Raw genomic sequence first — 27999 nt, forward strand, 5'->3', positions numbered from 1 at the left:
AATAAAAATTAAAAATGGGACTAAGATGCGAAAATACAGGCCTGGCTGGGTGGCTTAACTGGTTGGAGCATCGTCCTGAACACCAAAAGGTGGCGGGTTTAATTCCCAGTCAAGGCACATACCGAAGCTGCAGGTTAGATCCCTGGTTGGGCACCTACAGAGGCAACTAATCAACGTTTCTCTCTCACATCAATCTCTCTCTCTCTGTGTGTCAATAAAAAACATGTTTTTTAAAAATAAGCAAAACACCTAAATAGACATTTTTCTAAAGACATACGAATGGCCAACAGTTATATGAAAAGTTGCTCAACATCTTTAATCATCAGGGATCTGCAAATCAAAACCACAATGAGCTTTGCCTCACACTTGATGACTATTAAAAAAAAAAATTCCAAAAATGACCAGTGTTGACCAGAATGTGGAGATAAGGGAACCCTCTGCACTGCATATGGGAATGTAAACTGGTACAGCCATTACAGAAAACCATATGGGAAGTTCCTCAAAAAATTCGGTGTATATATGTGAAGGAAATGAATCAGTTTCTAAAAAAAAAACAAAAAAAAAACATTCATATTCCTAGGTTCACTGCATCATTATTCATAATAACCAAGACATAGAAATAACCTAAGTGTTTGTTGACAGATGACTCTTTCTGAAAATCAATAGAAAAATACCTTCAGGTAAGGATTAACAACAATAACAACAAAAAAATAGTATCTTCTAAGAGATGACATACAGGTGAAGGAGAAGGAACAGCTAATGATGAAGAAGGATGTTGTAAACAAGAAGGATTGTAGGGCCGAAACTGGTTTGGCTCAGTGGTACAGCATTGGTCTGCGGACTGAAAGGTCCCAGGTTCGATTCCGGTCAGGGGCATGTACATTGGTTGCAGGCACATGCCCGGTAGGGAGTGTGCAAGAGGCAGCTGGTCAATGTTTCTCTCTCATCGACGTTTCTAGCTCTCTATCTCTCTCCCTTTCTCTCTGTAAAAAATCAATAAAATATATATATATTTTTTTTTTAAAAAAAAAAGAAGGGTTGTAGGGACTCAACATGAAGGCAGATAGTTTGAATGTATCACTAATCTCTGAGGCCATGATGTCACAGCATAATGAAACAAAAAATGTGGTGGTCCAAGTTGGTTGCTGAAAGGGGCAGCAGGAAAGGGGCCTAAAGTGGGTTTCGCTGAAGCTTCTTTGTCTGGTGGTAGATATGTGTTCTGTTGGCTTCTGATTGACTCTTTAAAGAATCCTGCACAATATCCAATCATTTTAAAAGCTTAAGGACCTGATTGAGGACTGCCACTACAAGATGACATCACTATTCCTACCTACAGCAGGTCTAGTTACCACCCCCATCGCCCCTCCTTAGCAACTCCTGCCACCTGGGACTGGTTCTAGGACCTTTTGTTTATCTTGTGATTCAGTCAGCAGACTGCATTCTGCCCTTGTCTGTAGCACTCCACTCAAAGCCCATGCCTTCCCACCCCCCTTTCCTGGACCTATCCCTGATTACCTAGCCCTCCTATTCTATCTCCTCAATAGTACAATTGATGTTCATAATGAAGATCCCTTCGGGACAGCTGTCAAGCATTCATATATATTTATGTTGCCTTCCGCGCACACCAGGACCAGGGCTGGGGGTGGAGCCTGGACCCCACTCCAGATATATTGAATCAGAATTTGAAGGCAATGCCTAGGAATCTGTATTTGGCACAAATACAAGGGCAAACGAGTCTTTCAGCATACTTTGTAATTGCTTTAGGAAACGTACGGGGAAGTTATACATACTGGTAGATTTTCACCAAAAACTTAAATCATTACGAAGTTTACGTTTAAAGAGATAATTTAGGTAGCTAAAATCACTTCTATTCCAAACCATTCTGATTTCTGTGATGAGTTGAGGTTTGTTGTTGAAGGTGCATACTTTTTAAAAACAAATGCCAGTATAATGTGTGTGTGTTTTAGTCATTCTACCAGTATGTTCAGAGTAAACGTTGTAAATCACTTGTTCTTTAGATAAAAATTTTTTTCTCCCTAAACATTGTGTTGTTAATGTTGTTTGTTGTTCCCCTAGGGATTGTATAGAAATTCTTTTTACAAGGCCATTTCCTTGACATTCTTCCCCATTCCTATAGTACCTGAGGGTTTGTGTGCTGGACTTGGCCTCCTCTGTGGTGAGGAGTAAATGGTGTAGCTTTGGATAGTGAAGAGCCACATGTCTGTTTTTGTACTGAAAAACATTTAAAGAGAGGATTTTTAGGTCCTGAGGAAACATAATTCCTTTTATATTGACAGAAATGAATGGGACACTATGATCTTGACGGTGTTTTATGTAACTATAGTTAGGAGTGACACATGTGTTTTCATCTGTGTGCTTTGAGAAACAGAGAAGGAATCTACAAAATTAAGGTTGGAAAAATAGTTATATGTTTGGTTAATACTCTGAGGACTAAAAAATTATATTGTAAATTCGGAGTTAATAGTATCAGCTTGTATTTGGCTGAGTTCAAAAGCCTTTATTTAAATTTTATTTTAAATATGGCAGTCTTTTGTGCTCTTGCATCCAGAGATTTGTATATCCAGCTTTGTATATTTAATTTTGTTTCCAAATAAAAGGTCAAAGATTTGAGCTGGGAGCAAGGTGATAGGAGGTTGTCTTGGTTCAAATACTCTTGCCTTTGTTGCAGAATTTTCTGATTTTTCTTGAATAGATATTTTATTTGTTGTTTGTCCTTAGTACCATTTCTATATGTTTTAAATATTTTTAATGCAATTTTAACCAGTTTCACTTAGGAGTAGGTCCTCTTGCTATTATAACAGAAGTACTCTGTACTATTTTAAAAAATAAAAAAATACATTTTTATTGATTTCAGAGAGGAAGGGAGAGGAGAGAGAGATAGAAACATCAATGATGAGAGAGAATCATTGATCGGCTGCCTCCTGCATGCCCCACACTGGGGCTAGATCCTGCAACCTAGGCATATGCCCTTGACCAGAATTGAACCTGGGAACTTTCAGTCTGCAGGCCAATTCTCTAACCACTGAGCCAAACTAGCTAGGACCTCTGTATTACTTTTTTACAACTGCATGTGTGTGTAAAATTACCCCAAAAGAAAACGAAAACAATGAGAACATACATATATAGCATGGCAAAACTACATCTAAGATAAGTATTATAAGTTTCCTGGTAAAGTAGACCCACAAGAAAAGCTGTTGGAACCCCTGATATTGTAATCAAACAACCAATGGGTGTGGGCCGTGTTAACAAAAAACACCATTGAAACCTGTAAAGAATTTTAGTGAGTTTATTTGAGCCAAACTGTCGACATATGCTGGGAAGCAGAACCTCAATGGATTGAGATAATGCTCTGAAGAATGGCGGGTTACATTTCTATTTATACATTGCAATCAATGGAGGAACATAGGTGGGTTACATAAAATTCACTGGTGATGGATTAAGGTTAGGTGACCAGATTTTAACATTGGTAAAGCAGGACACCATTGACCGTGGCTGGGGGGGGGGGGCGGTCCTTGATTAAAAATTTGGTCTATATGGAACAACAAAGATTTTTATAGAACGCAAAAATAGTATTGTAATATATTTTTTTAAAATTTCAACATAAGTACAATTTACAAATATAATGAATAAAAAATTATGTATAGTATTTTATTCTTTAGCATATTTCTCATTTGAGTGATTTTTTTTTAGTAGATTGCTGTCATTGTTTAAAAGGTCATGAAATTTTTCACAAGGATTTGTTAAATTACATTTCACACATAAAATGGCTTTCAAAGTCTCAACACTTAATTGTGATTTTGCTGATGTCCACACTTTATTTACCGTAGAAAAAACGAGTTCAGTCGCAGCATTGGTTCCTGGTAAGGACAGCGCTTATTCCACAATTCTAACAACTGGTCAACAATGCGAACTTTGATAAGCAGTTCTCGATAATCAGTTCTCAACAATTATTTGTTATTATTAAAGTTTAACGTTATGAAATTAATAAAAATAATATAAAACTTATATCCTGGCTAAGTAGCCACATGGCTGCTGAAAACCGTATATTCCCTTCCCGTTCTCCTGCCGTTCCCTAGCTTGTCATGCATTCTTTCCAAAAATTGGGACTTTTTTAAAACACCACGCAACGCGGGACAAATTGTTAAAAATCGGGACTGCCCCGCCAAAAGCGGGACGTCTGGTCACCTTACTATATATATGTGCGTGTGTGTGTGTATAGTTTAATCCTTACCCAAGGATATTTTTCCATTGCTTTTAGAGTGGAAGGGAGGAGGGGAGAGAGAGAAAAACATCGATGTGAGAGAGACACATGGATTGGTTGCTTCCCACAGGCGCCTGCAACCGAGGTACATGACTTTCTCCAGGAATCCAACTGGGCGACCCTCACTTAGGTTCTTAGGCCGAAGCTCTCACCACACCGGCCAGGGCACGAACACGAACACCTTTTAAAAGTACATTTTAAAAGCGTGGTCTGGGGCTTCGTGACCAGGTTAGCTAGGCCTCAGCTTCCTGTCCTATTGAGCTCTGGGCTCTCTAGCTTTGCCCGTTTCCTTCAAGCTAACCTGGAGACTGGAGCACTAGTCCTCAAGTTTCTTCCCAGGTTGTATGATATTACATGCTGGGGAGCCAGCCCTTGAAGGATGAACAAATACATCAGATTCTTTTCCTGATCTCAGGCTTCTGCTAAAGCTCCACTTGCCTTTTGCAAAAAAAAAAAAAGAGAAACACTCAGAAATTAGTCCCCATCCCCACCTTTCAGCGGCCTTCCCTTCCACAACCATACAAACAAAACCCAACTGGAAGCCTCCTTTCCCATCTGAACCCGCTACAACCAAGCCCACCCACCGCTCGCTGGAACTGCTGTGACGTCACCGCGGGGAGGCGCATGCGCCGTGCCTCCTTGAGACCCCTTTTTCCGCTCTTTTCCAACGAAGCTCCTTGTCCTCGGGTGCGACGAGAGAACTACAACTCCCAGCGTCCCGTGCGGTGCGGCGGACGGAAGGTCGGGATCGTGGTAAAGAGGCTCGTCGGGAGGATAGCGGGCCCGGGGGCTGGCCGCTCCTCCTTCGGAAGCGGTTTTGCACCTCTTTCTGCCCCGCGGCGTCGGCGGCGTCGGCGCTCACGCAGGGGCGGGTCACGGCGGCGCCGAGCGGGGCTGGGCGGGAAGGGAGGTCGCGGTGGCGGTGTCGGCGGCAGGGACAACAGCCACAGCGGCGGCCACGGGGGCAGCAGCAGCGGTGGTGCTGTCAGTGAGGCCGTCGGAGAAATGGGAGACCCCGGGCCGGAGGTGAGTGGGTGGCGGGGGTGGGGGGGGGGGGAGGAAGGAAGGAGGGACCGCGAAGGGTTTTGTGTTTTGTTGGCCGAGGCCTGGTGCGGGGCGATGCCCTCGGCGCCTCGGCCGAGCCGGCGTTCGGGGTGTTGCAGGTCTGAGCCAGGAACCAGCGGCAACAATGGCCGCCCCGGCCCCCGGCCGGGCCCCGAGCTCCTTGTTGTGGCTGCTGCTCCGCCGACGGGCCTGCTCCTCCGCGGGGAGCCTGCAGCCCTCGCTCCGGAGGCGGAGGGGCCTCCGGAGGGGCCCGCGGCTGGCTTTTCCGCCCTCGGGCCCCTGCCACTCCACGTATGCAGGAGGCACGATCCGACTCCATGGAGTTCTGTGCTTAGTCGGGGTTTTGCGTGGAATTGTGCCCTTTAAGTTTCTTTGGAAGCTCTTCCTTTTTCGTTCCTTTTTGGGGAAATCTCTTCCCGCTCGTCCACGGCTGTATAGATAAGCGTGTTTTGGCTTATTTTTGTAGATAATAGGATCTGTCCCTCCAGCTGGGCCTGGGGCATCTGAGTCCACAACGGATGAAAACGAAGATGACATTCAGTTTGTGAGTGTAAGTAGCAACATTTCTGGGTTTTTCAGAGTCAAAAGGCTGCGTGGTAAGCGGTTATGTGACTACACCTCACCTGCTCATGCATCAAACAACAAATGTGTGTGCATGTCTGATGGGTACTAGACAGCGTGGAGCAGAGGGTTAGGAAACGGACCCAAGAGTTCTCTGCGCAGCCACGGTGGCCATCACAAAGACTGTGGGCCAGAGGACGTGTTGTGCCTTTAATCACTCTTCTCCGGCCTTCGAGGAGGGCCATTTTATACTCTGGCGAGGCAAAGCTCTGGTCTCTTAAGACTGTATTGAAATGGGTCCGGAGGATCTTCCAAGAGGAGACACACAGGTGAGGGAGAAGGGGCAGGATGTAGAAAACAAGGAGGGTTGTAAGAACTCAACACCCGAGCTTCGTAACATGGAGGCAGCTAGCTTGTAGGTGTCACAAATCTCTGAGGTCATGATATTACAGCACAGTACGGTTCATCATAATGCAGGTACCTGCATCACCAGGAACTTACTGTATTTTCTGAGTTTATTCCCTTTGAGACAGTTATGTGTGTACATTCCTGGGCCTCCCTCTGGACCTACTGAGTCAGAATTTGAAGGTGGGGTCTAGGAATCTTCATTTTGGAGAAATGCAAGGATAGACAAATCTCTGAACCACACTTTAAAGCATTGGTTTAGGGCAGTGGTCGGCAAACTCATTAGTCAACAGTCAGATATCAACAGTACAACGATTTAAATTTCTTTTGAGAGCCAAATTTTTTAGACTTAAACTTCTTCTAATGCCACTTCTTCAAAACAGACTCGCCCAGACTGTGGTGTTTTGTGGAAGAGCCACACTCAAGGGGCCAAAGAGCCGCAGGTGGAGCCGCAGTTTTGCCGACCACTGGTTTAGGGAAAAAGTGGGTCTGATGTATTTTGGGATGATTTTCACCCAAAACTGTTAACATATGACAAGGGCTCTGCTTAGAGAATACCTCTACTCTAAAGGACCCTTTGAATACGGTAGTTGAGGTTTGTTATTAAAGGTGTATAATTTTTCTTTAACAGAGTATATGACATGTATTTGTGTTTGGGACAACTTTGTAAAACTGGTTATTAAATAATATTCTATAGTATCACAATATTAGGGCCATTGTGAGGGTCAATTGTTGTGTTTTAATGGGTTTGTTTAGGAGTCTTTCACAAGAGCATTTGTGACTTTTTCTCCCGTGCTAGCGTATATGGTACTCTTTCATTTTACACTTTTAGTTTCTTTTTAAACTAAACTCATGGGAGGTTAGAAGAATTGTATCCTGCCCGCAGTCACTGTGACTGGAGTATGCTTGGAAACAATTCCCTGGCTCCTTAGGACAAATATTTCAGGTTCTTCCCGAGTATTGATGTATTTGTGAATGGAGAGTACTTATCTTGATATTTTGTGCAAATATAAGAATGGCACAATTCTTTATGAACTACAGCTTACTTTGAAAGTCACAGATGGAATCTATTAAAATAAGATTTTAAAAATGTTTTTTGTGGTACTCTGGGATGAAGAATTGTATTGTAGCCTGTGACTAATATAAGCTTGTATTCAGCTGAATTTAACTCGTTTTATTTTAAATGTAGAGAATCTGTCATATCTTTCATCAGAATAAAAAAAATACACAATCAGTTTTGTGTATCCAGCTTGACACAACTTGTATTTATTCCTGTTTTCAATTATAGATTCAAAGGTTTGAAAGTTCTAAATGGACAGATGAATTGTATGTATCAAGTACAATTATAATACTAGTAGAAACTTATTCAACATTTCCTCTGCCTTTGTAGTGATAGCACTAAATGACAATGATACCTGAATTCTATTTTAAAATTCATTTAGAAACAGACTTTTCTACTTCTTTCTGTGACCCAATCTTATCCTCTAGGTCAGTGTTTCCCAAAGTGTGGTACGTGTCCCCCCAGGGGTACGGGAAGAGTTGGGTGGAGGTACGCGTAGCACCGGAGTTGGGTGGGGATATGCATTGCACTGTGCTTAGCTGCGCCTAATTCTTCGTTCTCATGAGTACGAGGGGTACTTAGCGTTATGAAAATTATGGTAGGGGTATACATATGTCAAAAGTTTGGAAAACACTGCTAATGCTTATCCAATTAAAGAATAAACAGTTCCCTGGTTAACTTAAGATTAATTCAGATACAGAAAAGAGCATTATGATGTAATTTCTTGATTTATTCTGGTTTGGATTTCTTAGTTTGCTGTTAATTAATTTAATTTTATAATCTTTGATCCACATGATGGCACATTATTCTTTCTGTGGTTTGCAAAAATAGAATCTGAAACTAAACAGTATGCAGAAGGAAAGGAAAAATATAGATAGATGTAGAGGCCCAAAATGACTCCTTTCATTTATATTTTATTGAAATTAACATTAAATTCAATTCATAAGTGTACTGTTTGACTTCTGCAAAGCCAGTACACCTGTGTAAACAGTGCTCAAATCAAGAAACAGAATGTTACCCTAACAAAAACTTTTCATTTAGGTCTTTTTTCTCTCATTTTCTGTTTAGTTTAGTGGCATGACTCTTTTTTCAGCCATCTTTATGTCTTTTTTTGAAACTGGATATTTTAATTTACTCACAGAAAACTATTTAGCCTAGGAACCCATGACATGCTTTTTCACAGTGCTACTCTAGATACAAAGGTTTAAAAACTGCTGAGGCAACCTATCATAAACTTGAAAGCAGCACATCAGCCTTGGCTGGTTTTGCTCCATGGTTAGAGCATCAGCCCTGGCTCTGAATGGTCATGGGTTTGATTTTTGGTCAAGGGCTTGTACCTCCATTGCCAGTTTGATCTCCAGCCCCAGTTGAGGTATGGTGTGTGGGAGGCAACCAATCAACTTCGGTGTTTCTCTCTCTCTCTCTCTCTCTCCCCCTCCCTCCCTCCTCTGTTTCCCTCACTTCCCCCTCCATCCCTTCTACTCTAAAAATCGATGGTAAGGATTTTTAAAATATCCTCAGGTAAGGATTTAAAAAAAAAGAAGAATAGCACATGAGATTTATGTTTCAGCCAAGATTATTGGCTTAATGTGGAATCGTTGAACCTGTGGAAATAGTGGAAGATACTGAGGTACCCTATCTAATAAAAGAATATGCAAATTAACCATCACTCCCCTACACCAGTGTTTTTCAACCTTTTTTGGGCAAAGGCACACTTGTTTCATGAAAAAAATCACGAGGCAAACCACCATTAGAAAATGTTAAAAAATTTAACTCTGTGCCTACATTGACTATATATAAAGTAATTCTCTTGAATAGGAATCAAATAAACACAAAGAAAGTATTTTATAATTACTTTATTATGAAATATTAAGTAAACAAAATAGTGAAAAATTATAAAATTCTTGTCTTGTCTGTACCTACGGCACACCAGGCAACAACAGCGGTTGAAAAACGCTGCCCTACACCCACAAGCCTCGCCCACCAGCCAATCAGGAGCGAGTTTGCAAATTAACCCAACCAAGATGGCTGCAGCCATGGAGAGAACAGGAGGGAGGCTTGGGTTTCTCTGGTGATGGAGGAAGCCAAGCTTTCTGCATGTTCTGACTGGTCCAGGCCTTAGCTTAATGCTACAAAGTTTGAATTATAGAAGATAAATAAATCCCAACAAAAATGGCAGCAACCATGGACCTGGAGAGAGCAGGAGGTTAGGGTTTCCCCTGGCAATGGAGGAAGCCAGGCTTACTGTAAGTAGAAGTAAGCCAAAGTCCTGGCCTACTTTGGCCTCCACTTAAGTCTACAAAGTTTTAATTATAGAAGATAAATAAATCCCAGGTACCAGGACCTCCACTTGGGTTGCTGGGGGGCGTGGCTGGCCTGCAAACTACCACAGGCCCCTTGCCCAGGCTGCCCCACACCCCAAGGGAACCCCTACCCTGATCCAGGACACCCTTCATGGCATACCAGCTGGCCCCCACCCATGCACCAGGCCTCTATCCCATCTAATAAAAGTAATTTGCAGATTGACCACTCCAACACACAAGATGGCTGCCCCCATTAGGTCAAAGATCCTGCCCCCATGTGGACACAAGATGGCCAGCAGGGGAAGGCAGTTGGGAGGGACCAGGCGTGCAAGGGAGGGCACTTGTGGGCAATCAGGCCAGCAGGGGAAGGTGGTTGGGAGGGACCAGGCCTCAAGGAAGGGTGGTTGGGGGTGATCAAGCCTGCAGGGGAGGGGAGAGCAGGGGTGACCAGGCCAGCAGAGGAGGGAAGTTGGGAGCAAACAGGCTGACAAAGGAGCAGTTAGGCATCAATCAGGCTGGCAGGGGAGTGGTTAGGGGGTGATTAGTCTGGCAGGCAGAAGTGGTTAGGGGCAATCAGGAAAACGGAGTTGGACATCCCTCGAGGGGTCCCACAGAGAGGGTGCAGGCTAGGCTGAGGGACACCTCCCACTCCGTGCACAAGTTTTGTGCACCAGGCCTCTAGTAATTTCATAAATAACTTGAGCACATAGTTCAAATGGTATTTCACCAGCAGTAGAATGGGTCATGGGCAAAAAAAAAAAGAAAAGATATTTTTTGTCTGGGTGTTTAAAGGGTTATAATTAGCTTAATAAATAATGTTGGAGCTCATAATATGCAAAGCCATGAATTAAGTACCTTGGAGCTACACGTATTAATTGGAAATACATTTTACCCAAAATATCAGTATTTTAGTGTGGGACATGAAGTAGGAGATGAGAACTATGTAAATAATTATAGTAGAAAGTTTTTTTATTAAAAAATGCATGGTGCTATCACCAGAAAAAAAAGTCCATCAGTTTATTACTTTGCTATATGTAGTATTTGTATGTGTTTTAAAAGGTTCTTTGAGAAGGAATAAGGAAAGGCATCAAAATTAGAAAAGCAGTATTTTGTGTAGTTGTGGAAGATAAGAATTTTTTCCCTCCAAGTGTTAGAGGAAAGGATGGGCTAGATAGTATAGATCGCGAATTGTGGACTACATTTGAACTTAACATAGGCATTTAGGAACCATTTGAAATTTTTGAAATTGGCAGGACTGAAGAAGTAAATTATGCTCCTAACTTACCTATATGAAAAAAAAAAAAATCAAATGAATTATTTAGAGTTTCAGATAAGATTTTTGCATCTGTGGTTAAATCCATATTTGTTTTAGAGTGAGGTAAGTTTTTTTTGTGTGTGTATATCTTAGTGTATTGACAACACTTTCCAGTTAGTCGGCAATTGGTGTTTTGGATTTGTATGAGAATCAATTTTCTAATAACAGAACTTAAACTTTCCTTTATTAAAAATTTTTGTTTTTAAACTTAGATTATTAAGTCAATTGTGTTCATAATCTGTTTTGCTTGTACCTGTGCTTCTGCTCCTGAATTGTGTGGCCTTGGAAGTAGAATCCTTTGATTTGGTTTTGGTAAGAGAAGATGAGAATGACAGTTTACTAGTTGATGTATGGAGCATCCTATCTAATAAAAGTAATATATAAATTAACATCACTCTGCTAAACCCACAAGTCACGCCCACAAGCCAATCAGGATCACATATGCAAATAAACCTAACCAAGATGGCTACGGCCACAGAGAGCAGGAGGAGGCTTGGGTTTCCCTGGCAATGGAGGAAGCCTGCCGTTGCCAGCCTAGACCTCCACTCAAGGCTACAAAGTTTCAATGATAGAAAATACATAAATCCAAACAGAAATGGCAGCAGCTGGAAAGACCAGGAGGCTAGAGTTGCCCCCGGTGATGGAGGAAGCCAAGCTTTCCACACACCCTGGCCAATCCAGGCTTCTGCTTAAGGCTACAAAGTTTCAATTATAGAAAAGACATAAACCCCAACAGAAATGGCTGCTGCCACTGAGCGAGCAAGAGGCTTGGCTCTGCTCCAGGCTACAAAGTTTCAATTGTAGAAGATAAATAAATCCCAGGTACCAGGACCTCCACTTGGGTCACCAAGGGGCATGGCTGGCCTGCAAACCACAGGACACTTACCCAGGCTGCCCCACGCCCCAAGGGAACCCCCCACCTGATCCAGGACACCCTCAGGCAAACCAGCTGGCCCCCAGCCATGCACCAGGCCTCTATCCTATCTAGTAAAGAAATAATATGCAGATTGACCATCACTCCCAACACATAAGATGGCTGTTCCCATGTGATCAAAGATTCTGCCCCCATGTAGACACAAGATGGCTAGCAGGGGAGGGCAGTTGGGGGTGATCAAGCCTGCAGAGAAGGGAAGTTGGGGGCGACCAGGCCTGCAGGGGAGGGCAGTTAGGGGTGACCAGGCCTGCATAGGAGGGTAGTTAGGGGCAAACAGGCTGGCAGGGAGCAGTTAGGTATCAATCATGCTGGCAGGGGAGTGGTTAAGGGGTAATCAGACTGGCAGACAGAAGTGGTAGGGGCAGTCAGGAAGGCAGGCGAGCAGTTGGGAGCCAGCAGTTCTGGATTGTGAGAGGGATGTCCCAGATTGGAGAGGGTGCAGGCTGGGCTGAGGGACACCCCCCCTCCTGCACTAATTTCATGCACCAGGCCTCTAGTATTCAAATAAAATACCTTGTAAATGGAGGACCGCATGCATGTATACTTAAGGATATAAGCAGTCATTATAAATATTAGAAAGTATTTTCTCTTGGTCTTTGTGCTTTAAACATTACTTCTTTGGAGGAGTTTATTTTTTGGTCAGTGTTATGAGTTATTCAGAGTTGGGGATAATAGCAGGTAGTCCTTTTTCTCTTATTGAAAAGTATCTTATCTCAGAAACTTAAGTAATAAGCATGGATTTAAAAAATATTATGTATCAACCTAGCCAGTTTGGCTCAGTGGATAGAGGGTCAGCCTTCGGACTGAAGGGTTCCAGGTTCGATTCTGGTCAAGGGCACATGGCCCGGGTTGGGAGGGGGGGGTAGGGGACAGCCAATCAATGATTCTCATCATATTTCTATCTCTCCGTCTCTTTTTCTCTCTGAAATCAATAAAAATATATATTAAAAGTAAAATAAAACACACCCCTATTTAAAAAAATTATGTATATTTTGAATTACTTCAGAGTTGCATTGGGCACACAGCCAGTTACGTGTTTAGAGAACCAGGTATATACCTCACTTAGTTTTCTCTTTTGTTAAATTGGATAATAGTAATTCAATATTTCACCTTGTCAAGTAATTATGAGGACTCGGTAAAATCATATGCATGAAAAATTTAGCACAATCCCTATACAGGGCAGGATGACAAATGTTACTGATTAGTAGAAAAATAAATGGGGAACTAAAATATTTTGATTTTCTTATTATGGTGGAAGTTTTTCTATATCCACTGTGGAAATTAGAGTATTTGTTTATAAAGTAATCTTTTCCTTTGGGGTACTTCTCTTATTTTTCCATTCAGCCTCTTTGTCTTTTTGGAGGTCTCGGACACTTGTTGTCTTTCTACCATTCTATCACTTACAACTCCATAATTATTTGTTAGTAATGAATAGGTGTCCTAACTGACTCCTGCTTTTTCTCACTTCTGGATTACCTGTTCTGATTTCTTTTTATTCTTCTTAATTAGTGTGAATTATATGAAGTTGCCATTGCTTAGCTGTGCATAACAGTCCAATGATTCACTCCAGTAGTAAATTTCTGCTAGTTTTCTCTTGTCTGTTTTCATTTCTGCCTCTTCTAGTATTTTTTGACTTATATTTTAATCCTGTTTGTGATCGTTTTTCGTTACTCTGTTTTTTCTGCCCATTCTTCTTTTTGCTTTGTGCCTGTTACTTTCTTTAATCTCCCTCATTTCTTTACCTACTATCTGTGGAAATTCTGTCCCTACCTCAGTTTTTCTGGTAACCTGAGGACTTTCTTGGTGTGCTATTTCTGTGGGCATGTAATAAAAATTTTTAATGCAAATTTCTTGAATAGTGCAAACTCAGATAATTATATGATCAGTAGAAGCTATTTTTATCTCATCTACTTTCTTCTTAGATTGTTTGATTTTGATATCTTTATACCAGTGGTAGGTTTTAGTTTTAAAGTAGGTGATGTACCTCTGTTGACAATACATTGGAGAATATCTGTCCCTCTTTTCCTCCCTTTTAAACTTCCATTTTTATAGCTTAGCAAAAATCCCAATTACTTTGTTACATGATACCTGCTCAAAAGTTTTGCTCTCTAGATAACTACCTACCTGCAAGGATAGTAATTTTCTGCTTGCAGAGAAGTTGTAGGCCTAGAAGAGAAACAAACTATCTTTTAGACTGGATGCAGATCTTAAACTAGATCTTAGCTTCTGTCTCCAGACTCTAGAATCTTTTTTCATTAGTTTTTCCATCGAATTAATCACTTTGGCTTGCCAACAGTCAACTTGCTCCTAAGAAATCTTTCCTTCAGCCATATTCTCCGCCTATGTTCCTTCTTCTTGTTATCAACATATTAGATTTTTTTTAAATTTAAATTATCCATTGTTTAAAGTATTACATAAGTCTCCCTTTTCCCCCATTGACCTTTCTCCAGCCACTCCCATCCCCCTAGATTTTTTCTTTTTTTTTTTAAGAATACTCTCTATTCGTGTCCTTTACTGCCTTATTTTCTGCTTAATATTTAGAGAATGGCTCTATGCTCACTACTTTCTTGACAGTTGCTCTCTCAAAATCTTGTTGCCAAATCCAGTGACTTTTTTTGGTGTTTTGGGTCACAGTTAGCATTGATAACTTTTCATTGAGGTTCACTTTAGCTTCTTTGAATTTATGCATTCCTGATTCTTTTACAGTCTCTGATTACTAATATAGCTCTTCTTCCTGAATCCTAAAATTCTAGCATTTCCTCAAGCGTCTCCTTGAATTCTTCTTTGTCCTCTTTGCTTTTTTTCTTTGGCTACAAATAGTTTCAATTTAAAGCTACAGTTAATAGACTTTTAGGGGAGCCATTCCCCAGTCTCTATTCTCAGTTATTTCATACATCCAGATTACAGGCCTGCATTTCCACCTCTCTGCCAATACCTCTGTGTACCGTTGGCATATCACATCATTACGTGCAAAAGTATATCAGCATTGTGTTTCTGTATTCCAAATCTATATTAATGGCATTAGTATCCTTCTAGTTACCCAAGCTTGAAACCGAGGATCACTTTTTTATTTCTCGTTGTTGGGATTTTGTTTGCCAATCTTTGTGCTCCCCACCCTTCCCTCTCCATTATGCCCATATATTCTCTTCTATATGGACCACCACACTATTCTTGCTGTCACCACTACTTTAGTTCTGCATTTTTATGTATCTGAACTGGTTAATTATTCTGCCTTTCCCACTCTTTATACTTCTTTATGTGATTTATCTTGATGCACAAGTCTCCTATGTTACTCCCATGTTAGTTTTTATTCTCTTTTGCCTATAGGATAAAATCAAGGCTTTTAAGTCTAGCATTCAAGGCCAAGTATGGATGAAAAGAAAAGATGGAGAAGAATTAGGTTTAATGTTTGACTTTATAGAAGTGGGAGATAAAGCTGAGCTTTTGGTCAAGGAACTCTGTGATTTTGAGTGTGGATATCTAACAAACCATTGATACCCATCACATTTGAAAAGTACTGGCTCATAATATCTGTGTTCTTATAGCCTGTTTCTGTATTGATTGACATAGTCCCAATACTCTTACTGGGGTTTAGGCTCCTCCTCCTAGGCTTCATCATCATTTCTATTTCTTGTCGTCATTTTTATTTTATTTTATATGTTTTATTGATTTTCACAGAGAAGATGGGAGAGGGATAGAGAGTTGAAACCTCAATGAGAGAGATACATTAGTCAGCTGCCTCCTGCATACCCCCCTACTGGGGATGTGCCCGCAACCAAGGTACATGCCCATGGAATCAAACCTGGGATCTTTGAGTCCGCAGGCCGATGCTCTATCCACTGAACCAAACCAGTTAGGGTTCGTCCTCATTTCTTATTCATGTACACACTTTGAATATTTTTGTCTGCATTCTGATTATTTTCTGCCAGCCGTAAGGAATTCAGAGAAATTCTTGCCAATCCCAACAAACATTGTTTAAAATGCTAGTTTAGTTTGAATAACTCTTTATGACTTGTTAATTTGCTTAATTCTTTCCTAGGAAGGACCATTAAGACCTGTTCTTGAATATATTGATTTGGTCAGCAGTGATGATGATGAGCCTAGCACCTCTCATAGTGATGTAAGTACATCATATTTGATTTGTATTTCTTTACTTCTGTCATTTACTAAGCATTCTCTAAAGAGAGTTATCAGATCAATGATGGTTGTGTTTATTACTTTAGAGGATGGCCTATTTCTGTTAGGGTGGGCCATATAGGTAGTCCAAGGAGTCCTTTGCCCAGAATATCTCCTACTTTTAGTTTTGTTTCTTCCCTTTCACTGAGGGTGTGAAAGGATGACACGAAACAGGCGAGTTCTAAGCCTTGATGATAATATCTGATAAAAGGGAAATGGAATAAAAACTGTAAGCTTTTTGGCTCCTTGTGTCCTTCTCCTTTCCTATTTTTCTTCAGGTGCCCTATAGAACTGGATCCTTTTCATCCAGAACCATGTAGACACAGAAAATTTGTTTTATCTTGGAAGAAAGGATATGTGAAGATCCTTTAGGAAATGGCATGTAGAAAGGGTTATAGGTGATATATTACTTTAGATATCATATCTTTTAACCTCTTCTAATGCCCCATATTTGGAGTTTTCTCTCTTACTTGTGATTTTTTTGTTGTTTTGTTTGGGTTTAACCCTTTAATACTTTCCTTTGAGAGCCAAAGTAGCTGAGCCCTTTGTAACACTCTTGTTCTACATTTGTTGTAGCCCAAATTGCTATTAATGGGCTATTTTCTTGGTGGATTACAGAACTCCTTGGTCTTGTTCAAGGTGGCCAGAAGCTTCTGCTCTGTAATAAAAAAGGATTGAGACTTGGACTTGGAATAAAAATATCTAGGTTTTAGTCTCAGCTTTACTTCCTATTAAGTCTATGATTTTGGATAAATTAAATAGCTTTTTAACTTAGTTTCTTTATCAAATAAAAATAATACCTACCTCACAGGGTTGTTGTGAGGATGAAATGAAGTAACAAAAATAAATTTCAGCTCTTTGAAAAAACTACAAATCATAAAGTAGGACTATGCAATTGGAAAGTTTTGTTATTTGTGCAGAGTGAATGGGAGAATTTTTAAAGGGGCTTAAAAGTGGTTTTACAATGGAGGACTTTTGTAAAAAAAAAAAAAAAAAAAAACACAAAAAACTTTTTTTTTCCTCAGTGGGACTTACCCCAAGTGTTCTCAGCAGTTATTAGCTCCTTCTTATTGTCTTAAATATATCATATGGGATTTTTTTTTTTTTTTAATTGTTATCACCAATGGTCTTACCACCTCTTATCCTAGCATGGGACCAAGCAGTTGGCAAGGATGGCACCACTTGAACTGGGCTTGTTTATATTCTCTTTTTTTTCAGGGACAGAGTGCCAGATTAATGCCAGTAGTTGGTATGGGTCTTTGGGAACGTGAAGCTTGTGGAATTGATTCTTGTCATCCCTTGCTGACCAATAGTGGATTGCATCATTCATTATTTAATTATAGTAATTTTTAAAAATTGAATTCTACTTACTGGACATGCATCTCTGCACTTGAAAGTTAACATATTAAAAGCATTTTTTTTTCTTCCTTGGTTTTCTTGTTCATGTGGATAACCCAGAGAATGCCTGAGTCTAAGGTGCCATCCTCTGAGAATCATCGCCCAGAAATGTGCTCTAGCTGCAATGTTCCTCTTCCCATTGGAGACAACAGCTCCTCTGGGAGTTGTACCAGCAGTCCACAGAGGATAGTTTCTCAACCTTCTTCTGTTGAGAACCCATTGGAGAACCAAAAAAATGATCAAAATAATTCAGATTTTAAGATCTCTGAGACAGATACACTTAAACCATCACAAAATTATCAGAATCTGCCTTCATCTCCTCTTCTGGTCCCCCAAGAATCTTTGGCCTCTTCACAGGTCAAGGAGGATTTACCACCAGAGTCTTCAGTTTCACAGCATGGACAGGACGCAATCCTCTATCTCCAGACACAAGTGGCTGAGATGTCCCGCGTGATACGTGATCTGCAGTCCAGGAGTTGTTTCAGATTTCATCATTCTAGGCCAAGTGAGAACTCCTCAGTTCCTTGGGACATCACCTCCAAGGAAGAGAACCTATCTACAGTTGAAGAAGAAGTAGATTGCAAATCCCCCTCAGCTGATGACAAAGGACAGCCCACGGATCCCAGTCAGACCAGTTTCACAGGTCTTTTGAAGAGAATGGAACAGAGAGGTGTTATAAAGAGAGTAACTTTACAATCTGAAGCAGAGTCATGTGACGGGAAACCTGATTATGTGACTTCTAAAAAACGTCTGGTTCCTCCGCTGCATCCTCTTCTGAGAATTGCCACCACCGAGGTTTTTAAAGACCCTGCTGATTGCCATCCTTCTTCTTTCATGGGACACAGGGTATATCCTGTGGCCAAGGATACCTCTCCTTTTCAACCAAATCCTCCAGCTGAGGGTCCCATTGTAGAAGCATTAGAGCATAGCAAAAGAGGAAGCACAACATCTCTTCTAGATTCTACCTCAAAGGAAATGGAGGTCATGGGTTGTAGATTTTACCATGCTGCTTCCATTGCAGCCCGAGCTGCTAGCTACATGGCCTATATGACTCAATATCAGCGTAAACTCTGGGAAGACATGGAGGATCTGGTCCATGACCCAGAGTTTGATCGCGGAAAAGCAAGATGTATAATATCTGATGGTATGGATGCAGGCCTTTGGCAGCTTTGTACTACTAGGGACATAATGGACTCTGTAGTCAGAGTTATGGCAATGGCAGTAGACTACAGAAGGCAAGCCTGGCTCCGACTTACATCTCTCACTAAGAAAACCCAGGAGAAAATCTCACACTTGCCCTTTGATGGCACTTCCCTCTTTGGACAAGATGTGAATGCTGTTGTTGCAGAAGAAAACAGTATGAAAGAAAATGACTATAAAGACCACAACAAATATTATAATCAACATCGATACTTTTATAGTCATGATCAGAAAGCACATTATCACAGTAGAGGGTACTCCAAAGGGGATTGGTACAAATCCCGAAACCACCCCTATAGATACAGAAAAAAAGGAGAATCTCCAGAACGCCATGGGTACAAGAATTAATAGCCATCCAACATCCTAAGTATTTCACTTGCTCTTCCTGACTTAAACAGATCTACATGTAGGAGGTCACCTCAAAAACTGAATGCATGTATGGAATTGCTTTAGCTTACATTGAAATTCTAGACTGTTGGAATGAATTATATAATAAAATTATGCTTATTGACCAAGTAAGCAGTGGAGACTTTTCATCTAAGTAGGGTTGGACAAAGATTTACCCATTATTTCTGATTCAAAGTAAGTACAGAGGAAGGTGCTCAGGAATCGGAATCCTCTTGTGATCAAAGCAAACTATAAAGATTTATTCCTCAGGAAAATCTTGCTGGTAAATTGAGGACCAGCAGATTTATGGCCTGGAAATAACCCACTACTTACCAGATCTCTGTTTAACACAGAGGCAAGTCCTTCATTTTTAGTTTAACAGTGCTTCCTTGTTCAGGCTTTGCTTGTCAGATCTTTACAGAATGACAAATCTTTTTATATCAGGATGAACTCACTGAGTGCATACAACTCAAGCTCTGTGAGACTTCAAAATCAACCATGAAGCTGTATATCAAGAACTGGAATTTAAGTCCAATTTTGCCAAATCTAGTTTGCTTCCAGTGGGATGACTAAATGTTACAGGCCTACAGTGGGCACCAGCTGGAAAAAGACTTTTCTACCTATACTTTCTAGAAAAATTTCACAGTTAACTATCTTCATCAAGACTGATTGCTATCATACCATTATCACTCCAAGTTACATATGAGAGCATTCTTAGTTGTTGTCACTTATAAGCATCTGACCTATTAAACTTGTATCAATCACTAAGCTGTGAGACCCAGTAATGGTGTTCTCTCAGGATAATCTGGACCTTTCACCAAGATGACCTTCTTAAACCCACCTTCTAAACAGTTAAATTTTTTGAACTTGATAATTCATCACACTTTAAATACAAAACAAGATATGTATATTAGTGACGGGAAATAAAAGATGTTACACCATCCAGGCATGCAAATCTGAACTCTAAAAAGAGCAAGAATTCCAAACATGCCTGACAATCCTGTTCTCTTACTGTAATAAAGAGGAATGCCATCAATTGATGCTATTGAGAAATCCATAAGTTTTAGACTAAATGTTGATATAGTAAAGAGAATGTCTCACATAGTTCTGTTTCTGGATATCTATCTAAATGATATATCCTTTAATGATTTCTTAAAAACCTGAAATCAAGACTTCAGTGACATGTTCTTTGTTTATTGTTTCCTTAACCCAGTCAGACTTTTACCATGAGAAACGACCGTGGTTTAATTAATAGTTCACTCTCCTGGAACTAGCAGCAGATACCTCAAATACATGTCTCACAGTATCTTTTCAATCTCAAGGGAGTGGCTGTACTGTATACCAACCCTTAGATCCTTGTCTTCGCAGCATGACTTCAGAAATGGAGAAAATTGTCAAGTTTGAAGGGTCTGAATACATGACCCATTATTACTTGCTTTGCAGCCAAAATAGTTTTTTTTTTTAATTGACAGACTTATAACTTTGTAACTTGTTTGTCAAATATCTACATCTTTTTATCTGCTTGATTGAAATATTTTGGTTCTACTGTTAGTGGGATATAATACCGTTTTAGTCAGGATTCATGTGTTTTCAGTTTCTTGCCATAGTTCTTGTTCAATGGTAATTGACGGTTTTCCTAGAGCCCCACTTTTTAAATAATTTATTAGAATCTCATTCTTTCTCTCCATCATAACCATATTCAGCACCATATTTGTGCTATAAGGTTGAAGAGGCAAAAAATTCCTACTTGAAAGAAGTTATTTACTTAGATACTTCGAGTGTATTGTTTTAGTCCTATTTGTAGTTTAAGTCTAAACTACAGTCTTGAGATCATCATCTTGAAAGTTTGGTCATATCTATGGTTCATATTTACCTTTATATTTCTGAATTTCCGCAAAGTTTTACTTCTACTACTTTAGATTCATTCCAGTGCTGTAGAAACTGTCTTTCAAATTGAACTCTAGAAGAGCATTAATTAACTGCCTATAAAGAAACAGGGGCCTAAGAAATCATACAAAGATTTTAATAATACATGATATCTACTACCCCAATAAAGTAGTCTTATGTGCCATCAACATGGGACTACAGTTTCTTCTGTGAAAGGACTAGTCACTGGTGAGAGAGGCAGACCTTGGAACTGTTCTGTATGTCTGCACATAGGTGTTCCAAATTAGCTAAGACTACTTCAGACTGCTCCCACTTTTCCTTTCCTTCCCTTCCCTGAATTAAATTCTTGGCCACAAGCTTGATTTTTGAGGTATTATTTTCCAGAAACCAAGCCAAACTAAATGATGCTTTAAGTATGATTTTCTGAAATTGTGTTGGCACTTCTGCTTAATATGCTCCTCCTTTGTAATTTTTTATTGTGGTTAAAAAAAGACAACCTAAAATTTACAACCTTATCCTTTTTTAAGTATAGTTCAGTAGTAGTGTTAGCTATATGTACATTGTTGTGTGTAGCTCCTCCTTTTTTAAATATTTCTAAAACAGCATTGCTATTCTCTTTCTCCTGTTATGTTGCTCAGTAATAAAGCTGAAAACATTGCTTTATCACCCTCTAATTGCTATGTCCAAGTCTCTCCAGGAGATTTTCCTACAAGTAAAAAGGTATTTAGAAATTATTGAATTTGGTAATAAAGTAGGTAACTTCTAAAGGGATTTGACAGTTGAGTGGGGATAGGGACAAAATGCTGTAGAGTTAGGACAGTTTGTAGTTATAGATTAGCTTCTTGACTACAGAAGAAACATTCTTAACCTGTTCGATTTTTTGTTATTTTAAACTTTCCCTGACATACTTGAATGATGATGGTGTTATGAAACAAAAAATGAGGATTTGGTCTAGTGAGACAACCCCAGTAGCATATAGAACTCATAATTAGATAAGTTTTCATATGTGCCTGTGATGTGCAGAGCCTCTGACAAAATTCTCCATTAGGCTAACCTCTTACGTTTAAACACTTTTGGTTTTCTGGGAGGCCTTGGAATAATTGTAAGTTGTTAATTTGGTATTTTCAAAAGGGATGTATCTAATGATCCTTTTTCTTCAAAATGTTATTTCTTGACTAGACATAAAATATATGTGGACACAATATGATTTCTTGTAGTTACTGTGTATGGAGAAATACTGTTTCCATTAATTGTTATATGAAGTGCCTTTTAAAATTTCACACATGTTTAAAAGTTAACATTTTGATGTCTTGCATATGTTGCTGGTGATAAGTGAATTTTGTACAGTGATTTTTTAATCTTGTAGTTTATTCATTTGTATAATTAATTGCACTATCTAAATGTACTCTCCTTCTGAATGTTTTTTGTTTATTTTATAGCACTGTTTATCCATTTCAGAAGGTTGTAGAGTATATCCCTCCTTTATTTAAATAACTTCACAATAGTACATTTTAGTTAATAGTGATTGGCTCAGTTTTTGGGCATTAAGGCAGCTTTGATTTCTGTCTGTAGATTGTAGGCTTTCTGATTGAGTCATTTGCCTCCTATCTAGCCATGCTAACACAACTTACATTTGACATTAGGAAAAAGTAAATTTGCTGACACTTTATCTTTCTATTTTTTCTTAAGACTGTGTGACAGCTTCCTTATCATTTATAATTGCAATTTAAACTTTTTAAAATTGTGTGGCAACTTCTTTATCATTATAATTTCATTATTTACTTAGTCCTCAAAATTGCATTTAAGGGGAGCATAAACTCTTTCAGCCTACTTGGATACTATTTAGTATATCACATTAGTACTGTACTGAGTGATCTGATGAGTAATGTCTTTGAGGTCCCAATACATACAGGATAAATTCTCAATTACCAAATACAAGGAGGTTGGAATAGGCACAGTCCAGAATCCCTTCTAGTTATAAAATTGGATACAGTGTTGAATGACATGAACAGCATTAAATGCCACATTCAGTATTCTTGAGGATATAATTGATTGGGATTCTAATAAAGGGCCAAAATTATGGATTAGATCTTTGTAGAAAGAGTTTTAAAGATTGCAATAACTGAAAACTTTTTTAAAAAATGTGAGGCATATTTTGCCTGTGACTTGCACTATTTAGGTTTCCTCATATTTTGAAATTTATAATTTTTTACCTAATGCTAACCACAAGTCCAATTGTCATATCTGTATGCATCGGCCAAATCCATTCTATATAGTTTTTCATGAGTGGATACACTTAACAAAAATATACACGTGGAAGTTATCAGTAAGCTGATGATCACTGCATTGAATGAAAATATTTTAGTTATTTTTTTCAGATAGAACAAGTTTTATAAGCCATTAAAATGTCCTTAAAGGAGTTTCCCTTCCTGACTGAATGAGAATATTGTTTTATTAAATCTTTTTTCTCTTGATTAGTGGAATGGTATTTTTGTACTATTTTGTCTTTTCATTTGCTTGATTTTATATAATGAGAACTTTTTTATAGTAGTGTTTGATACCATTGAAGTATCTTATTACTGGAAATTATGTTTGCTTCTAGTTGGCTATCACTGGAAGCAATCACCGTCCAACCGTGACCTTTTGATGGTAGCATATCAGCTAGTTCATTCTTTGTATTGCTCTTTTCTTCTTTATGCGACACCTCTCAATCTCTTTGATGTAGGTTATATTTTTCATTCTACCCATAGAACTAGCCAAGATTTAAGAGATTTTCTAGTTTTCTCTTATAATGTCTTAAAAAAAGGTAGCGAGTCCAGTCTCTTAAACTACTCCCTCTCTATTGAACCTTCATTGGCTTTTAATGCTTTCTTGTTTAATGGTAGTATTATTTTCTCATTTCTATATATTCTTCACACAAATGTATTACTACAAATAGTTTATGGTCAATTGCATCTTTTCTCTGTATAAAGATTTTAGTCCCTTCATGAATTTATAGTATAGTTCTGAGATATGTACTCTATCTTAAAGTTAGCCAGTTTTCTCTAGGTCTTAAGGGCTTTACTGATTTTGTTGAGGTAACTGTCCATTTCAAATGGTCTATTAGACTTTCTGATGCCTTGCTAAGAATTCAACAAGAGTTCTCAGGTTGTCTGTACTTTTAGGACTTAGGAGCTCTCTCAAGTTGTATTGAGTTTTCAAATATTCCTGAAAATATTTCTTGGTAGAGGTGAAGTAAGTGCTTTATATCTTGTAATAATTTTTAAAGTTTTTCCTCTGACCTTAAATATTTCAAGGGTTGTTATGAGTTTTGTTAGTTGTCCCTTTATAAGACTAACTTTGAGATGCTGTTTCTCCTCCCCCCAGGAGCTATCATATGCTTTCTGTTGTTGTTTTCCCCCCTGGCCCATAAGAGTTGTTCTATCACAGCATTCAATTTTAAGGGCTACAATTAGACCTCTTGTTAACTCCCATTTTTATTTATGATGACTATGTTTCACAATATTTTCATTTATAATGTAATGTGCTAAAATATCTAGTTGGTTTGCGGTCAGCTTTATCTGCACTTATTTTAATTAGTGGTGCAACAATGATGTAAACGTGGGGGGAAAACAATTTTTGTCACAAGTTTTAAATTTTCAGTTCTATTTTTAAACATTTATTTACATTAAGCTTCCTGCTGTTAGGTGTGCAGACCATTCCTTTCTGTATTGGGTGGAATATAGTTAATTTGTAATAGTCTAATTTAGAATCTGAGCACAGAGTTGCATGCATGTTGGTCTTTGTTTAATAGCTTGTAACAGCACCTATTTTCTTTTACTTTTGGCAAAAATATATTTTGATAGATCTTGGAAGCACCTTGATAGCCTTGAGTCTAATTGTCATCTGCCTGAGAAGGAAATAGAGGAGAGAAATTTCACTTATAGAACTTATATTTACTAGAATGCTAGTTGCAAGGCACTTGAGGCAGACATTCACCCTTATTTTGCAGATGAGGAAATGAAATTTACCAATAAGCCACTTGCTCAAGCAGCAGAATTGAGCTTTGAATTCTATTCCTTCATAGTCTCAAGTCAATTGTACTAGGCTGCCTCCCTGTGTATTTCAAGGTCCCACTCAGATCTTACCTCTCTGATTAGCTAATTTGAGAAATACTAATCTTTGTCTTCCATGATACACACTAATCTTTGATATATAGTAGTAGTGTTTGTGATTGTCTATACTCTCAACCCTTAGTATTTGATGCCTTATATTAACTAATTCCTGGTTATTTCGCTTGTCAGATAAAAGACCCTAACATCTTAGTTTTCCCATTGAAGCTTTACTGTACTAGACTATGATTATTCTTGATGCATAGTCATTGGCTTCTCTTTCATATGTTGCTTATTTGCGTCGTATTTATTTTCAGCACTGATTGTTTAAGTGGGGTGGGGAAAGTCTGGCCCTGGGGCCATATAAGGCTATGAAATCATTTGGTCTGGCTCTGCCAAGGCATTAGGGGTGAATTAATTAAATGTTTGGCCAAATAAAGCAGGCTAATTTTTAAGTTGGTAATTTTGTATGGCCCAAGACTGATGTTATAAATATCCAAATGGCCCGTGGCAGAAAAAGGTTCTCCACCCCTGGTTTAAGTAATGGTTCTTACTGCTTTTTTTTTCTTTGTTCTATCTTTTTTGTTACACCCATTTTGTTTGAGATATGCACTTAAACATTTTTTTACTGGTAACTTGAGGATATTGGCTTATTGAAAGGAAGGTAGAATGATGCAAAGCACATGGTATTTGAATGTCAAACACCTTGACCTGAGTATTGACAAGGCACTTATTTTCTGAGCCTCTGTTTTTCTACTTCAAGTGAGGTAATGCCTAGAAGTACTTTGAAAACTCGAAAGCCCACTATAGATTTTCTTCAGTAGTTCTGCTATTTCTGTCCATATTGGTAGATTTCTTGTAACTGTGGGATGGTATTGGATATAAATACAGATGTATTTAATAGCATGTAATAGTTTTGTGTCATCAGATTATGTTCCTCTTGTTTTCAGTTTTTTAAGGTTGGATTCAACTATATTGCAAGCCCAGTAATGTACTGTCATTGAAAGACATTTAAAGTAAAATAGTTTCTTTTCTCAAGGGCAAGCTAAGAAATGTTCATAATAAACAATAAGAAAAATTAAAGAGAATGTAGAATGAAGAGCTAGGATATGTAGGTATGTGTATACAATTTTTGATGGATGGTATTTTGTCATTTTGTGTCAGTGTTGAAAACAATAATCTTTTTATTTGTTAAACATCTCTTTCAGTAATTGCCATGTGCAGGCAGGGAGTCTGTCAGGGATGCTGGGAGTTAATACATTGTGGACCAGTAATTTTATTGCTAGCTTTAATCAGTGGCCAGATAAGTTTCTATTGAACGAGTACAAAAAATGTTTTACATAAATTTTAAAGGCACGCTTTAAAATTAAATACCCATTGCATTTTGGAGTTATTTATTACATGTGCTTACAAGCTAATATCTTTTTAAAGTATGTTTGGCCACGAGCCTTAGAAGAGGAAAACATGAGAATTCTTGTGATCTCTCTGCAATGTGTTAAGAAATGTTATATTAAGAGAAAGGAATACCAACACAGTGTAATTATCCTGTTTAGAGGAATGCCTGTGATGAAGTTGGGACAAAAGAGAGATTCATCTGGAGGGTTAAGGAAGCTTTTCTTATCAAATTCTTGAGCTGAAGTTTGGAACATAATCAGCAATGGTTGATTGGACTAGTGGAGAATAGGAGCAAGGCAATCGGGTGAAGGGATCAGTGTATGAGGGCATGTGAACGTTGTGTTTCTGGTTTCAGAATTGTAAGAAATGGCCCTTAAGAGGCCAGAATTGGAGGGGATTAAGCTGAAGGAAGAGGATACATTTCATTACCCATGAAAACATTGGTTCCTATCTATTCAGAGTACACTGTTTGTGTAGCCTTTACTTGTAGAAAGTAAAGTCTGTCCAGAGGTTGGTTTGTATTGTAGTCCACTGTAGACATCTGGAGCAATTATTTTTCTTCCTGAGCTGAGCCAAAGGAGAGCTCTCAATCAGTGCACCCCTAGCCCTAGGGAGATAGTTCAAGCATTGAAATAGAATTGAGATATTGATAGAGAATAGCTTTGAAGATGAACAGGATAATGTCCCTGAAGTGGAATATGACATCCCATTATGGGTGTATAGTTGCATACTTTAGGATTGTCTATTGGCAGTGTATCCTCGGAGTAGCTAAATGTGGGTAATTTCCCTGTATGTTGGCTTACAGATCATTTGTGGGTGGAATTGTGGAAAATGAAGAAACTTCTAAAACAGTTGCTTCATTGTAGTTATGAGGTGTTGTATTGAAGGAAGGCCCTGTGAACTTCCTGCAAGTGGTATCTCCAGCAGCACACAAAGCACATTTTGTCAACTTCCTGTTGGTTTTTTCTCTGTTTGATTTTCTTGCTGCTGTTGTCACTTTCATCTATTCTCTCTGCATAATTCATCTTTTTTTTTTTTTTTTTTTTCCTGTGCCAGAGGTAGAGCAGTGGCACTCAGGATTAAAATGATGTAATTCTGCTTTGTTTTGCTTTGCTTTATATTCAGATGTATTTTTTAATTCCTTTAAGTTCCAAAGTTACATTTATTTATTTATTTTTGTCCTATACTGAAGGAAAATCAAAATCATCCTTCCTAGGAGGGATTTTTATACATATAGATATTGTCAGTTTACCCAATAAGACAATACAGGAAGAATCTTATTTAACAGGCTCAATGGTACTAGCCTTCTTAACTTACTAAATTACTTTACAGAATGGGGAATAGCTGTATGTTTTAAAATTTGTTCATATAAAATAGATGAAAAAAAATAAAGTAGATGTTCTGTGTACTTTGTATTTGTAAACAATAACCATTTGGAGTAGGATGGAGATTGCTTTGTACAAAAGGCTTGTTTCCTGGTTCCAAAGCTTTGCTGTTGGAGATGGTAAATAAATATTGTACTGCTTTGCTGTGTTTATTT

General features: G+C 38.8%; 1 protein-coding gene across 3 annotated transcripts in view; it reads left to right on the top strand.

Annotated features, from left to right (window-relative positions):
• The first annotated feature begins 4994 nt into the window (after positions 1 to 4994).
• Positions 4995 to 27999, top strand: part of ZNF451 (zinc finger protein 451) — a 76753-nt gene continuing 53748 nt past the window's right edge. Inside the window, exons 1-4 of one of the 3 annotated variants that reach the window (XM_084889127.1) lie at positions 4995 to 5308; positions 5814 to 5897; positions 15965 to 16045; positions 17560 to 27992. In XM_084889127.1, coding sequence (XP_084745253.1) covers positions 5288 to 5308; positions 5814 to 5897; positions 15965 to 16045; positions 17560 to 19047 — 1674 coding nt within the window. In that variant the 5' untranslated portion in view covers positions 4995 to 5287 and the 3' untranslated portion in view covers positions 19048 to 27992. Of the gene's footprint in view, positions 5309 to 5813; positions 5898 to 15964; positions 16046 to 17559; positions 27993 to 27999 lie in introns of those variants that run through there. The other 2 variants (XM_084889125.1, XM_084889126.1) reach the window with 2 other exon arrangements.

This window comes from Pipistrellus hanaki (assembly GCF_964339955.1).
Source record: "Pipistrellus hanaki genome assembly, chromosome: 7".
Taxonomy (NCBI): Eukaryota; Metazoa; Chordata; class Mammalia; order Chiroptera; family Vespertilionidae; genus Pipistrellus; species Pipistrellus hanaki.